General features: G+C 33.8%; 2 protein-coding genes, 1 long non-coding RNA gene and 1 pseudogene across 3 annotated transcripts; 1 reads left to right on the top strand and 3 right to left on the bottom strand.

Moving 5' to 3' along the window:
• Window positions 1-210: 210 nt before the first annotated feature.
• On the bottom strand, window positions 211-2,245 carry LOC138311687 (actin, cytoplasmic A3-like). Its single transcript, XM_069252936.1, is given in 2 exon segments — window positions 211-2,186; window positions 2,189-2,245. Coding segments are annotated over 2 exon segments (1,074 nt in total). The 5' UTR covers window positions 2,231-2,245; the 3' UTR covers window positions 211-1,154.
• Window positions 2,246-5,326: 3,081 nt separating this feature from the next.
• On the bottom strand, window positions 5,327-7,247 carry LOC138311686 (actin, cytoplasmic-like; annotated as a pseudogene).
• A 1,263-nt stretch (window positions 7,248-8,510) lies between these two features.
• LOC138311684 (uncharacterized) lies at window positions 8,511-10,913 on the bottom strand. Its single transcript, XR_011206720.1, has 3 exons — window positions 10,483-10,913; window positions 9,214-9,324; window positions 8,511-8,651 (listed from the first exon to the last, which is right to left on the bottom strand). It is a non-coding gene; the product is annotated as an uncharacterized lncRNA (long non-coding RNA).
• A 229-nt stretch (window positions 10,914-11,142) lies between these two features.
• LOC138311683 (uncharacterized) lies at window positions 11,143-13,556 on the top strand. Its single transcript, XM_069252934.1, has one exon. The coding sequence runs from the start codon at window positions 11,522-11,524 to the stop codon at window positions 12,341-12,343; it is 822 nt and encodes a 273-aa protein (XP_069109035.1). The 5' UTR covers window positions 11,143-11,521; the 3' UTR covers window positions 12,344-13,556.
• Window positions 13,557-15,505: the final 1,949 nt, after the last annotated feature.

Here is a 15,505-nt window from a genome sequence, read left to right as displayed (position 1 = left end):
ATTGTTTTTGTTTTGAAAGCTTACAATTTAAGTTGAAAACATCTTATAAAAATATGAAAAATACACAGATTATACCGTTTCTATATAATTTACAGATTTATCAATTGAAAAAAAAAAAAAATGTTATTACGTATTATCTAAAACGACAGATTTGACAATGAATCTTATTATGTAACATACACATCTTAGGTATTCTTTACACTTCCTGGAGTAACAATGCAATGTCCCTAGAATTATCATCGCAAGCACAAGTAAGTTTTATTGATTAAACGTTTTTTTTGCTGTCGATGTACACGGTAACAGAAGAATGATAAACCCCCTTGAGCGAAATAACAACCAGTAATATTTGAACACTGTAAATATATGGGGTAAATGCAAACTTAAATGTGGACTGCCATAATAAACACCATGTCCTGTATCATTCAGAAGTCTCCTACAAAGTTTCCTTGTTTTTATATCTGTATAAGATGAGTTCGGGCATTGAATAAAATATATGAAATAACTGTGATTTAGTTCAACACATAACAGAATACTGGATTCTAAATGGCTACACACATGGATACCATTGCAATAGTGCCCGGGCAAGCGGGCACTATTGAAGTTGCGCGAAATTGAACGTGAATGTATTGTGACGTCACCATAACATGACGTCATTATAACGTAGCGCTTCGACCAATACGCCAAGATGGCGGACAGGCTGATGTGTTCGGGGATGGAAGCAAATGTTGCTTTTCTACAAAGACAGTTCACATATTTTCTATATTGATCTACTTTTTATCTTCATGAAGCTGAATCCCGTTTTGTAGAAACACAGATTTCTGCGACAATTCATATTTTGTACTTTTAATGTAACAATGTGTTGTGGAAATAAAGATGTCGCTTGACATGCTTCTGTTACGATGACATGAACACAGGTAATGTGAGGGTGATGAATTAAACCCAATATGGCCTGATTGAGAAGGCATATTACCTCATAGTATTGTCTCTACATCCCTCGACAATACTATGAGGTAATAGTGCCCTCTCAACCAGGCCATAATAGAAAAATATGATTTAACAATATCTCAATAATTCACAAGTCAAATGTTCGCGACGGTACTATCGACTATGAGTTGTATATAAATGTCATACATTGGCATATCGTCAACTTTGTATTAGTCTTTACCGCCTAATAAATCTTTTAAATGTTCTTCAAATGCGACGATAAAATGTAAGATCATTTTAAGATCAGATCCATACAATATGTTAGCAACTGGTGATGTACATGAAAAATGCATGCCACTAACTACCAATAACCAATTACAAACTGTAATGAGCTGAAGCTGGTGTAGATTTTGATTTAAAAAACATTTGAAGTGTACAATAGAAGGTCCTGACTCGTCATATTCCTGTTTACTCATACACATCTGTTGGAATGTGGTTAGAGAAGCAAATGCTGAGCCTCCTAACCAGGTTAAGAATTTCCTCTCCGAGGGAGCAATGATCTTTATTTTCATAGTTTGTGGAGCAAGATTGGTGATTTCTTTCTGCATACGATCAACAATACCGGGGTACATAGTGGTACCTCCAGACAGAACCATATTTGCGTACAAGTCTTTACGAATGTCGACATTACATTTCATGATGCTGTTGTATGTGATCTTGTGAACACTATCACAGCTTTTTTCAACAAATGAAGGTAGGAACAGAGCCTCGGGACACCGGAACCTTTCGTTACCAATGGTGATGACCTGACCGTCGGGAAGTTCGTAGCTCTTCTCAAGGGATGAAGACGAAGCAGCGGTTGACATTTCCTGTTCAAAGCCAAGAGCAACATAACATAATTTTTCTTTGATGTCTCTAACGATTTCTCTCTCGGCTGTGGTTGTGAAAGAATAACCACGTACTGTTAGGATTTTCATGAGGTAGTCTGTGAGATCACGTCCGGCTAGATCTAACCTAAGGATGGCATGAGGAGGAAGGGCGTAACCCTCGTAAATGGGTACACAGTTGGTAACGACATCACCAGAGTCCAACACAATACCGGTAGTACGACCTGAGGCGTACAGGGATAGCACAGCCTGGATGGCAATGTACATGGCGGGAGAGTCGAAGGTCTCGAACATGATCTGGGTCATCTTTTCCCTGTTGGCCTTGGGGTTGAGGGGAGCCTCTGTAAGGAGGACAGGGTGCTCCTGTGGAGCCACACACGGAGCTCGTTGTAGAAGGTGTGATACCAAATATTTTCCATGTCGTCCCAGTTGGTGACGATTCCGTGTTCGATGGGATATCTGAATGCTAGGATCCCACTTTTTACTCAGGATATCAGCACCGATATAGCCCTATGAAAACAAATTACTCTCTTAAAATGTCAATTAAAAGAAGTTACCATTTATATATTTTTTTATATAGAATTACTGTTTTATATGGAACATATGTGAGTTTTGCAAATGTCAAAATGTTGCTTATATTTGGTGGTAAATAACGCAAAAAAATTGTTCCTGATTCGTGAGTATATATGGAAACTATGACACATATACAATGTATGCATTAGAAAATGAGAGGAAAGATGCCGTAGGCCAGTTTTACCTGTCCGTATTTCCCAGGGGGCATAAGAGCACGTGCTGCCTGTTATTAAAAAAAAATTATAATGACTCATCTTGATATTTCATTCACAAACTTTTCTTCTCAAGCATTATATTTTAACATTTTTACAATCAGTTTCATCACACACAAAATCCGTCAAAACAACAAATGCGTAAAGGACAATTCAGTCAGGCTAATTCTATTCCATAAACAAGAAGCAAAATGTGGTATAAGTATATTGTTATGATACCATTGAAAATCCAAATGGTATAGCATAACGACTAAGAAGGTATAATATGTACATTTGTATGCTATACCAAAACCCGAGCCAATGTCACGTACGTTAAACAAATGAAATACATAACCAATGAGGAGTTGATAAAATGGTTTTTAGGCAAGCAGTTTACCTAATAATGGTTTGTTTCCGATATATGTGCAGATTTTTATGTTCTCCTAGACTGTACTATCCCTTTAAACTAGATAAAAATGACATTTTTTAATCTACTGAATTTGTTTTTAATCATAAACATCTAGGAGATGCTAAAAAGTTCTGCATTGAATTTCTTTCTCGTATATAATTTTTGGGTTACCTTTACAGAAGAAGAGAAAATGATATTACGTATGCTCATCCTTAGATACGTACAATCACAGATGAAAGTCTATTTTCCATATGTGATTTTACGGGAGTTTCAGCACTTCCTGGAATTGTGGAATTTCATGTAATAACCCTGTCTGGTAATAAATATGATAGTAAACCATTACATTCAACACGTTTTCGTTCATTAAGAATCATAAGGTATCTTTAAAATATTAAAAGGTAAGCCCCCCCCCCCTCATAGTATTACCTTTTTGAGACTTGCGACTATCGAGGGAAAAATATCACGTGGAGCATCATCTCCAGCAAATCCAGCTCTACATGTCCCGGATCCATTGTCCAAAACCAAAACGTCTGCATCATCACACATTTTTAGTCCTTCAAATTTTTGGCGTCCGTAGAAACCAAATGAACTAAATTTAGATCACATATAACGGTTATACCTTTCAAGTGCCTACCTGCTAAGATTATTACGTCATGGATTTTGATGGGGCTCTTTGTGTCGGCTTATCACACACACAAACACAATGAACGAATCGTCGAGTGTAGTAGAAATTGAGAAAATGCTTCAATTGATTGGTCATACCTTTATATAAAAATATATTTTAAAATACTAAATTATCATTGAATATAACTCTCCATTCACCAATCACAAATGATAACTTTTTTTTTCATAAATGGTCTCTATCATTATAATTTGATTAGTATCTTTTCAGAGATAAAATCCATCAGGATATCATTATGCATTCCATGCACATTGATGGTCATTTTGGTATTTCAATGCTAAAATTATTGTCTATTAAGTTTTAAGACACTGTTTTAAAATAGTGATTTTAATGCCTATATATCACTTCTTAAGTGTAGTTGAACACAACTTAGTTACTAAAAAATGTGCATCCGTCCTGACCTTAGATATCAATATTGACTCGTAGATTGCTGTATTGTTTCTAAATTTTGGCAAAATATGGAAAAATGTACATAACCATGCCATTATGTTAACTATTGTGTATAGCATGTAATAGGAGCGATGGATCCTTTTAAAAGGCATACACATCGATGTCGCGTCATTTTTTATCATGTCAGCAAAATGGTGGTAACTAAATAAGTTACACTGTATAAGCATACAAGAAATCACTGGTTTAAACGAGGTCTTACACATTAACTCTGTTTAATGTGATTTATTATTTTTTCAATTTTATACAATCTTTGGCAAAGTCAGTTATTCAGATAGTTATCAATAATATTAAGAAGCATGATTGTTATGGTTAGTGCCTCATCTGCCGTGTAATTGCTAGATCTAATTCGAATTATCTTAATTACGACTGGAATATCAGTTAATTACGTCCTAGCTTTTAATCGTAATTATAATTAAGTAAGTCCTATTCGTTATTTCCTAATTACCGTTATTATGACTTTATGCATATAAATATGTAAAGATATGATAAAACATAGATAATGTTAATACATAAGATTTGTAAAGCGCCATATTTATTATATGAAAACTACCCTTTAGCACATTATAGTAAGTATGCAATAAGTATTATAAAGTAACATACAACATGATAAAAATCATTTTTAGCGTACTTCTCTTGAGCTTTTTCCTGTGATATGTGTGATAATGCACGTAATTCCTGGTCGGTTATTATTGTGTGTTTCAACCCTTTACTGATAAGCAATGTTGTTAGTCTCCCTAATGTAATAAAGTAAGGTAAACACTGACAGCTTGTCTGAACCATACTGATAAGTGTTTAGTTACTGTTTGGTGGTGTGGAATCTAAGACCTACGTAGTAAACAAATACTGAATAAATTATGCGGTCATGATAAGACAGCAATAACGGTTTTTTATTTACTTAAACGACTACCTCATAGTCCTTTGGTACTTTTCAACCCGTACGATGAATAACATAGTCACTAATTTGTACACTATTTAAAAAAAAAAAAAAAATCTTCCTTGATAGAATATGATTTTGACTTTAATACTTAAAAACATATTTTCAAAATGCATTTATATTTGGAGTAGAGTAGCAATTTTTGTCAATTTACTTGCTTGATTTATAGATATCTCTGTAATTTTCCGTATCCATATTGAGGATGTGTCACCGCTTTATCGTTCGTGACGTCGTAGGAAACCTACGAGTCAACGCGCTAACGTTTGTGACGTCGGTGGAAACCTATGTGTCACCGCTCTAACGTTTATTTGTAGCTGATGTAGCTTCTTATTTTATAACGTTTAAAACATTTCCTGTGTACCATAGAAGGTCCTGACTCATCATATTCCTGTTTGCTGATCCAAATTTGTTGGAAGGTGGCTAGAAAAGCCAATGTTGAACCTCCTAACCAGGTTAACTATAAGAATTTCCTCTCCGGGGGAGTAATGATCTTAATTTTCATAGTTGGTGGAGCAAGAGCGTTAATTTCTTTCTTCATACGACCAGCAATACCAGGGTGCATAGTGATACCACCGGACAGAACTGTGTTTGCGTAAAAGTCTTTAAGAATGTCGACATCACATTTCATGATACTGTTGTATATGGTCTCGTGAACACCAGCATTCCCAAGAATGAAAGTTGGAACAGAGACACCTGAATATTTCGTTACCAATGTCGATGACCTGGCCGTCAGGAAGTTCATAGCTATTGTTTAGGGATAAAGAGGAAGCAGCAGTCTGCATTTCCTGTTCAAAATCAAGAGCTACATAACATAATTTTTCTTTAATTTCTCTAACGATTTCTCTTTCAGATTTGGTTGTGAAATAGTAACCACGCTGTGTGAGGATTTTCATGAGGGAGTCTGTGAGATCACGTCCGGCTAGATCTAACCTACGGATGGCGTGAGGAAGGGCGTAACCCTCATAAATAGGTACACAGTGGGTCACACCATCACCAGAGTCCAACACAATACCTTACATTGGTATCATGAACGGTCAATTGATTTTGCTCACGTTCAAAAGTTGTGCGGATCCCAGCACATGGTTAGTAAATGTATTAACCCCTTAACTCCCAAGAATTTTTAGCAGAGTTTCCGAAAATCCGACATTTTCTTTCAAAGTGATTTTTCACCCTTTTGCATCAACAATTTTGGTAATCAACCCATATATATTTAAAAACTTTAGATCACAACCTTTTCAAATTTTGTTAGAAAAATAATGTTTTCACATTAATTATGTTACCATGGCAACCGAAACTTTGGAATCTGACAAAAAAGTTAAAGTTTCCTACATTTATCACTCTTAAGATAACGAAAGTTATTTAAATGTCCATTTATCAACCTGATCATCAAGTATATTATTGCAGAAGGGTTGAAAATTTTATTGAATGCCATAATTTCAATTTAATTTTGAATGTTACCATGGAAACCAACAACATTTAAAACCGAAGATTTTTGAAAATGTTAAAATTAGTGTTTTACCTGTCTTGCTTCAACTACAGAAAGTTTAATTTATATATCAGGCTTAGTAATCTTTTAACTTTCATATTAATTTCAAAAGAGGACGTGGCCAGAATGAGTATCAAATCATTATTTTTTGCGTAAAAAATGTTACCATGGCAACCAAAATATAAACTACGAAAAAATGCAGTTTTGCGCTGATAGATCCATTTCCATGGGTGTCAGTCGAATAACACATAGAAAAAAATGTATTGTGTTGCAAAATTGTTTGTTTGACATGTTACTGTTTACAACATTAAATATTTATATTCATACTCAGATCAATTCATTTTTTTTTGGAACGCCAACAATCACCAGTATAACATTATTTCATATCAATCATTTCCTTTGTCATCGTAGCAAGACGACTTACAAATAGGTATGCGTGTGTTCTCCCAAATCAAGATGTTTAGATAAGATGTCTAAATATATATGTACTCAGCGAAAAAATGCAATGCAAGACATACGTATACTGCAGTAATTTTAAGTTATCAAGGCAACTATTTGTCCATTTATATAGTGTCAGTTTCTTTAATTTATCCACACAAAAGTATCAATATCCATCAACAAAATAAATCAATTCAGAGTAAAAGACAAGTAGACAAGTGTGCTTTCATGGACAAAAATTGTGTATTTAATTTTACTTTTACATGCACTCATGATAATTTGCATGTACATATCTTATATTGATAGAAAAAAAACCCATCTCTATTCATCATTTATTATCTGTGTGTTCTATGTCCGGTCCTATATTGCTTCATAACCAAAAAGACAAGTTTATATGGTAGGAACCCCCACATTCCCCCAAATATACATGCATGCATTTACAAACAAAATGCAGCGTGCATATTCGTGTGTATATGTGTGATATACTTTGCCCTTATTGTAGACACCATGTAATACACATACTTGTGTATTATGTCTTTATATGTACCATATTATAAGATACATTGCATGCAGTGTCTACAAACATGTATCTTTACCATATTACATTGTATACATTGTCTACAAACAAGTATGTGTTATGTCTTTACCTTATTGTATATACACTGCAGTGTCTATACATGTATATGCTTTATGCATTGCCCTTATTGTATATACTCTGCAGTGTCTACATACATGTATATGTATTGACCATACAGCAGTATCTACATGTAAATGTATATTGTATGTTTTATGTCTTATTTAGATAGTAGATACACTTAACATGTATGTTTTATGTACTGTCAATATTGTAGATACACTGCAGTATCTATACAAGTATGTTTTATGTATAGTCCATATTGTAGATACACTGCAATGTCTATACATCTATGTGTTATGTCTTGACAATATTGTAGATATGTGTACACTGCAGTGTCTATACATGTATATTTTATGTCTTGACCATATTGCAGTATCAACATTACTACATATACATGTCCATTGTAATTTATAGGACAGGAGCCCCCATCCACTAAATCCGCATATACATGTATACAAATGTATATACATGTACTGTGATATGTCTTGTTTAGTTTGTAGACACTGCACCGTATATATATGTCTTGTCCATTTCATAGATACACTGCTGTATTTACAAACATATACATGTACATGTATGTTGTCTTGATCATATTGCAGATATATATATATATATTTATATATGGCGTCTACCACAGGCCTTAGACACCTCTTTTTACGGCAATACTGTATTACACAGTATGAGGTGTCCGTATATCTATACATGCACATGTGTGTTGTAACTTGTCAGAATTGTAGACACATACATATATCTTGTATCTTTGGTTGCATTATTTATGTATAGAATATCCATGTGCATGTATCTATATATTGTGTCTGTCATGTTTTTTTTTTTTAACACAGTAACTTGTAAAAGTTCACAACTGTATGAATTAAATCAGAAAGAACTCAAAAGTCAGATACAGGTATGGTATTTTTAATAATGCAGATTGGAAAATGGTGATGAACTGGCTGAGTTTCAGTTTCATAACCGGAGTTTGGTTATCTTCCTAAGGTTGTCACCCACTGATGTCCATATACATGTAGTCCAAACTGATGTACCTGTAAGTTTCAATAAAACAAACATTGTAAAAAACACCCAGAATCATAAAATCATTTGAATGGCAGTCCCTGGTTGTACAAACATCAAATGAAATGTATGGTACACTCTAAGTAACTAAGTATAAATACATGTGTACACATGTTATATGTATGTAATTAAATACTTTTTTTTTTTTTTTTAAATCTTGCTCATATTGAATACACTACAGCTTAGAAAGTTACACTTAAAAATAGATCTTAGACTGATAAAGATAAAACTTTTGGTATAAATTCCAAGGTGTGATAATGAATATAAGAAATGGTGAAAAACACCTTTTTATATATATAAAAAAAATTATCCAAAATAAGTTTCCAACCCCCCCCCCCCCCCCCCCCCCTTTAAAAAAAAAAAAAAAAACTCTTGACACAGGGACCTGGCACGGATTGTTTTTACCCAACAGACAGAGTATACACATTTATGATACTATAATTTATATATGTATACTGTTGGTTAAAAAATTCGTGCCAGGTCCCTGTGATCCATTTCTGATTAATTGAAGTTAACAAACATGTTTACTCTTACCTTTGCAGTAATACAATCTAGCAGATTTCTCAAAGTTTCACTAATCTTCCATTAAAACTTCTGGTTGGCAGTATATTTCAATAACTGATCATAACAGGTAAGAAAAAAATCCTGAAAAGAAGATGAAATATTCATGTCAGATTTGATTTTTTTTTTTTACATTACTCTCATTTCAAAAGGCTTGGACATATTAGAGACTGAAAAAACAAAATACAGTATGAATAATCTTATTCAGCTATTGCAGATACATTGGTGTTTTTAATCTGGTCAGGTATTCCATCCATATATATAAAGTCCAGGTACAGAATCTCTTAAAATGTTTAAAATTAGAAATAAAATCACCATTCCAGTTTCCATCTGGATAGCAAGACTATTCTGGTTCCAATGACTCTAGATCTATTGCCAGACTAAGTGAAGTGACATATATCATACTATAGAATGTCTATTATGTGGTGTTAGAGTTGGAAGAAACTCTGGTTACTCTGAGCATCAGGTGCAGATTACATGTATTTTTATTTTATCTTTTTCTTCACAATTTAACTAATGTAATATAATATGTTTTTCTTGTACATAAATCCTCTGGGTATCAATTTCTGGTATTCTATAGTAAATAATGAAGAGATAGATCATTGGAGTACATGTTTGTAAACCTTGAACTGATGGATGGATCAACTGCAAATTTGAATACCAAAAATATATATACATGGTCCATGTACACAGTACTTGTACATCTTACCAGTTATACATAAAATATCACTGAAACCATATACAATTGTGTATATGAACTGTATATCTACTACTTAATTATTTATATTTGTTGTATATTCCATTTTAGAACAAAATCTGACATGACATAAATGTTCATGTATTGCTTGAATTTGGACAAAGACATGTTAAACATATGCATGTTAACACCATTTTAGCAACTTGAATGTGCAGTAACACTATACATTGTACACCTACATGTAGGGGTGGAAATAGATTGTGACCTGTGACAACATATATATCTTGTATATTGATCAAATAATGTTCTAAATCTGTAGAATTTATTTGTAAAATAACAGAGCATTTTTCATTCATGTAATAATTACTCACACAAACCCATACAAACAGATGTTATGCTATTCCAATAGGCCCACAGACACAAAGTGTGTGTGTGTGTGGGGGGGGGGGGGGGGGGGTACCTACAATGTACACATGTATATTTATAATACAAAACATGATAATGTATTTTGTATATTTTGTATAGAGAAATTCAAATATACTTACTCAACATAAATGTGCCTTGGAATCCTTGGTGCAGTTACAGTATAATTCAGCTGTCAATGTATGTTCATAACAACTGTTATGTAGGCTTGTATCATCAATAACGTTGATATCACTTCAAAGTTTGTTTGCTGAATATCATAATCAGAAGGTTGGTCATGTTGTTTTGGTAACTATTTAGGTAAAATGTCCACATACATGTAGGCCTACGTCTGCACATGGCCGTGTTGTAAATCGAAAGTGGCTGTCCCGGTCAGGAAATACCCTACTACTATAAATAGATATCGCTGTCGTCAGCATCATATAATTCTTGTTCTTCGTCAAATATCAAACAATGTTTCAAAACTCGTTATTCTAATGATAAATTGAATATGTTTCTTGTGTGAATTTTATCTTATATTTATATCGTTTGAGAAAATCAACTCAGAATCGATGCCCATGCCATCTTCATCGCACAGGTGCTTGTTTTGTACCGATGACGTCACCATATTAGAAATTGTACCGGACCGTGATTTCCGTCGAAACTACTAGCTGATTTGTAGAAACAATAGAAAACTTATTTCGGCATGTAATGAATTACAAATTTGTGTATTTTGACCAGTGGTTTCTCGGCTTTCTTGGTATGTATGGTAAATAAATATTTTGTATTTTGTCAGGAAGGTCAAGGTTAGCTGACCTGAGCTGATGTGGTATGTTTGGTCTCCGTCAAAAATCGCCTCCTATTGCCGATATATCGATCTTTTCGGTATGATTTTTGTACTGTGTATTCTTGAAGTCTTATAGTGTGCTAAAGTGCTTATATGCAGTGTTGAGTTTGATGTATTTGCACACATTAAAGGAAAAAGACATTTGGAGAAGACCAGATCTCACCATGGTTCAGTGAGCACGACACTGTCCACTATCAGCCATATGCCACACACATAGGAACAGGTAGTCTCACCTGTGCACCTGTGTACCGTATATACCATTGTATGAACTCTCGCATATACTGTGACAAGTGTATTGTTTAATTGTGCACATTAACTTTGTGGATATCATAATCATGTCTCATACTACCAGAAGTTCATCGAGTTTCGGTGGCAGCAGAGGTAATAAAGTGGCATCTACCGGACGATCTAGTGACGTCACAAAAGAGAAATCACATTTGTCTTCGGATGAAAAACTTGACAGTATTTTTGACATGGTTACGGCACTCAAGGAAGATATGAGAGATCAAATGATAAGTCTGAAAGAAGATATTAAGAAGGAAAACAGAGAACTTGTAGAAAGACTGGAGGGTCGTGTTTTTGACCTTGAGGAGCAGAACGATGATTTGAAACAGACAGTGACCAGATTAGAGAAAAATCTGGCAGATGCGGATGATAGAATATATGAGCTGGAAAACAAACAAAATGACCTTGAGCAACACGGGAGAAAAAACTCTATTCGTATTGTGGGGTTAGAGGACTCAAACAGAAATGAATCGGTGGATGAGTGTATCGGGAAGATTGTGAAACTAGTGAAAGACAAACTGAAAATAGGAATAAACAAGCACGATATAGATATCGCGCACAGACTCGGGCCGTACCAACAGGGAAAACCGCGTAACGTGATTTGCAAATTCACACACCGTACGAGCAAAATAGACATCGTGAAACAGAGAAAAGTACTGAAAGGATCAGGTTGTTACATTATGGAGGACTTGACCAGGAAAAATCAGCAAAGACTAAAAGAAGCTTTCGAACTTGATTGTGTAGAACGTACCTGGAGCATTGATGGAAAACTTTTTTTATTACTTAAAAATGGTAAAAAACGGAGATTATTCCCTAGTGCCATTCTGTCGGAAGCTTTCCTGAAAGATGACCGCAACTTTCCACGTAAGTGATGATCATATCTGAGAGATCAGTGACTTTATATGTGCATATGTAATATAATTATTATTTTTAATTGTCAGGATAAGGCTGTGTGCACATTGGATTGATCAGATAAAGATCTCTATAAAACCTATTTTTCTACAGTAAGAACAATTTTGGTTTTCGTTTTTTCTCTTTGTTGTATTTGGGTTTTTTTCTGTGCTTTATAAAAAATAACATTATTAGAGTGCACTGTACTCCTTTGAAGGCATTTGGAAGTGATGCTATACTCTCGTGCGTAAATAGTTACAGTACTTATAGATTGTATTATTATTATTATTTAATTTTCTTTCATATATCTACATGTAGTTAACGTTTACTATAATTAAATGCCTAATACAGACTAGTACAGAGACATACATTGTTACAAGCTTGAATAATTAGGTGTGTTTGGGTATTCATTTCTTGGAATACTCTGGTACCACGACTGACTGATATACCTGATATATATATATATATATGATAGTCGACCATGCTTTATCATTATGAAATACCTATGCAACGATATTCTAAGTGTAGTTATAGGTGTGGTTGTAAGTAAAGTTGATGATAAATGACACCATATATGAAGTCGTTCTTGACAATAATGTACATGTATGTCTCTGTATTTTGAATCAAGATAGTCGGATACACTGTCCGTAGTTGGTTTTTTTTCACCTCTATTATTCGCCTAAATTTATTTCCGGTTATGATATGTTAACTTCCGGTGAGCTAGTTTTCGTTCAACCAGACGTTTGTTTTGGTATAATCTGCTGCGCGTAAACAGCACCTGTATCTGTACTGTTTGAACGAGACTTAATGAGTAGTGGTGGACGTTACACGTGTGTACGGAGGTGACATGAAAGATGTGCGCGTATGGCTGATGGTGAGTCGGTGTCTTCGCCTGCCTTTGGGCATAATTTTTAATGTCTTCTTATGTTCATACCCTGTTTCTCTTTCTATGTGTCTTTATTCTTTCTCCGAGTCTGATCTCGGTCTTTTCTTTCCTCCCAGCCAGACTTTTCAGAGTAATGATCATTAATATGATTCGTGGATGGTGCTTCATTCCAGGTCTAGGTTATATTTTTTACCTTACCCCACCTTTGTTAGGTAATGGTAAGATATATCTTCTGTTAATGAATATTACTTTTAAAAAACCGTATATTTTCTTGTTTGTCCCCTACTATTTCCCCGAACTGTTTTCAATTCACGCTTATAGTTTTTTTTTCAGCTTACACTCTCTATACTGAATATTATAGCGTTGAAACCAAATGTTTTATTTACCTATTTATGTTTGGAAATAAGAATTCCAAGAATAATGAATTGAGTAAAGTTGGTTGCCTATGTCTAATAGGTTTTTTTTCGAAATTATTATGGAGGGAATTAGAATCTTAACAGCAAATTGTCAGGGGTTGGGTGATAAACTAAAAAGGAAGGATGTTTTCTCTTATTTAAGGGGAAAAAATTACAATATTTACTGTTTGCAAGACACACACTTCACAGAAGAAATGGAAAATTTAATACAAACAGAATGGGGCTATAACTGCTATTTCAATTCCTTTAAATCAAATGCTAGGGGTACAGCTATATTGATAAATAATAATTTTGATGTAAAGGTAATTAAGGAGAAAAAGGATTTAACAGGTAATTTTTTAGCTTTAGATTTAGAAATTGAAGGGAAAAAAACCACTTTAATTACTTTGTATGGTCCAAATTCAGACACACCTTCATTTTATGATAAAATAGAAGAAACTGTTTCTGAATTTAATAATGAGTATTGTCTGATTTGTGGTGATTTTAACCTGGTGCTCGACCCTGGCATAGATTATGACAAAAACTATAAACATGTGAATAACCCAAAGGCTCGTGACAAGATCATAGAAATTATAGATAATTTTGATTTAGTTGATGTCTTTAGAGATCAACATCCAGATACTGTAAGATATACATGGCGGAAATGTAGACCCATAAAACAAGCCAGATTAGATTTCTTTTTAGTTTCAACAAATTTACTTCCAAGTGTTTGTAATTCAGGCATAGAGTCGGGTTATAGGTCTGATCATTCCTTCCCAACTATTACATTGAAATTTAATGAATTTAAAAAAGGTAGAGGTCTGTGGAAATTTAATAACTCTTTGTTACACGACCAAAATTTTCTTGATACCATAAATAAAACTATTAAAGAAATAAAAACTCAATACTGTCTTCCTGTATACAATCTAGATATGACCGATACTATTCCGGATTCAGAGTTACAATTAGTAATAGATGATCAATTATTTTTGGAAACCCTATTATTGGAAATCAGAGGAAAAAACAATCTCTTACTCGTCATTTATTAAAAAGCAAAGTAGGTTAAGGGAAAAAGATCTCATGAACGAAATTCAGCATTTAGAAAATCAGACTGATATAGATGTAGAAAAGTTGAGTCAGAAAAAAAAAGATTTAGAGGACATTCGAATACATAAGATTAAAGGGAGTATAATAAGGGCAAAGGCTTTATGGATTGATGAAGGTGAAAAGCCGACACATTATTTTTGCAATTTAGAAAATAGGAACTTCACGTCAAAAACAATTCCAAAATTACAACGGGATAATGGAGAAATAATCACAAAACAAGGGGATATTTTAAATGAGGTCAAATCTTTTTATGAACAGCTATATGGGATAGAAAGTGATATCAGGGACATTAACTTAAATGAGTTTCTAGAAAACTATGAAGTCCCTAAATTAAACCGACAAGAGGCAAATAGTTTAGAAGGTTTGTTAACTTTAAAAGAAGCTGCTAAAACACTTAAAAACATGAAAAATAATAAGAGCCCTGGGTCAGATGGATTTACTTCAGAATTTTTTAAATGTTTTTGGAAGCAACTAGGAAATTTTATTGTACGGTCTATTAATTTTGGTTTTTTAAATGGTCAATTATCAGTTACCCAACGTCAGGGCATAATTACTTGCATACCTAAGGCAAATAAATCAAAATATTTCATAAAAAATTGGAGACCAATCTCTCTTTTGAATATTGTTTATAAAATTGCCTCTGGTTCAATAGCTTGTAGACTTAAATCAATTTTAGATAAATTAATAAACTCGGATCAGACAGGTTTTCAATCAGGACGCTACCTAGGGGAAAATACTCGCCTTGTATACGATAT

This window comes from Argopecten irradians, unplaced genomic scaffold (genome assembly GCF_041381155.1).
Source record: "Argopecten irradians isolate NY unplaced genomic scaffold, Ai_NY scaffold_0084, whole genome shotgun sequence".
NCBI classification, from domain to species: Eukaryota; Metazoa; Mollusca; class Bivalvia; order Pectinida; family Pectinidae; genus Argopecten; species Argopecten irradians.
This window is presented reverse-complemented; position numbering and strand designations above follow the sequence as displayed.

Excerpts from the sequence above, each read along its gene's own strand:
- LOC138311683 (XM_069252934.1), top strand. The coding sequence starts at position 11,522 with ATGTCTCATACTACCAGAAGTTCATCGAGTTTCGGTGGCAGCAGAGGT.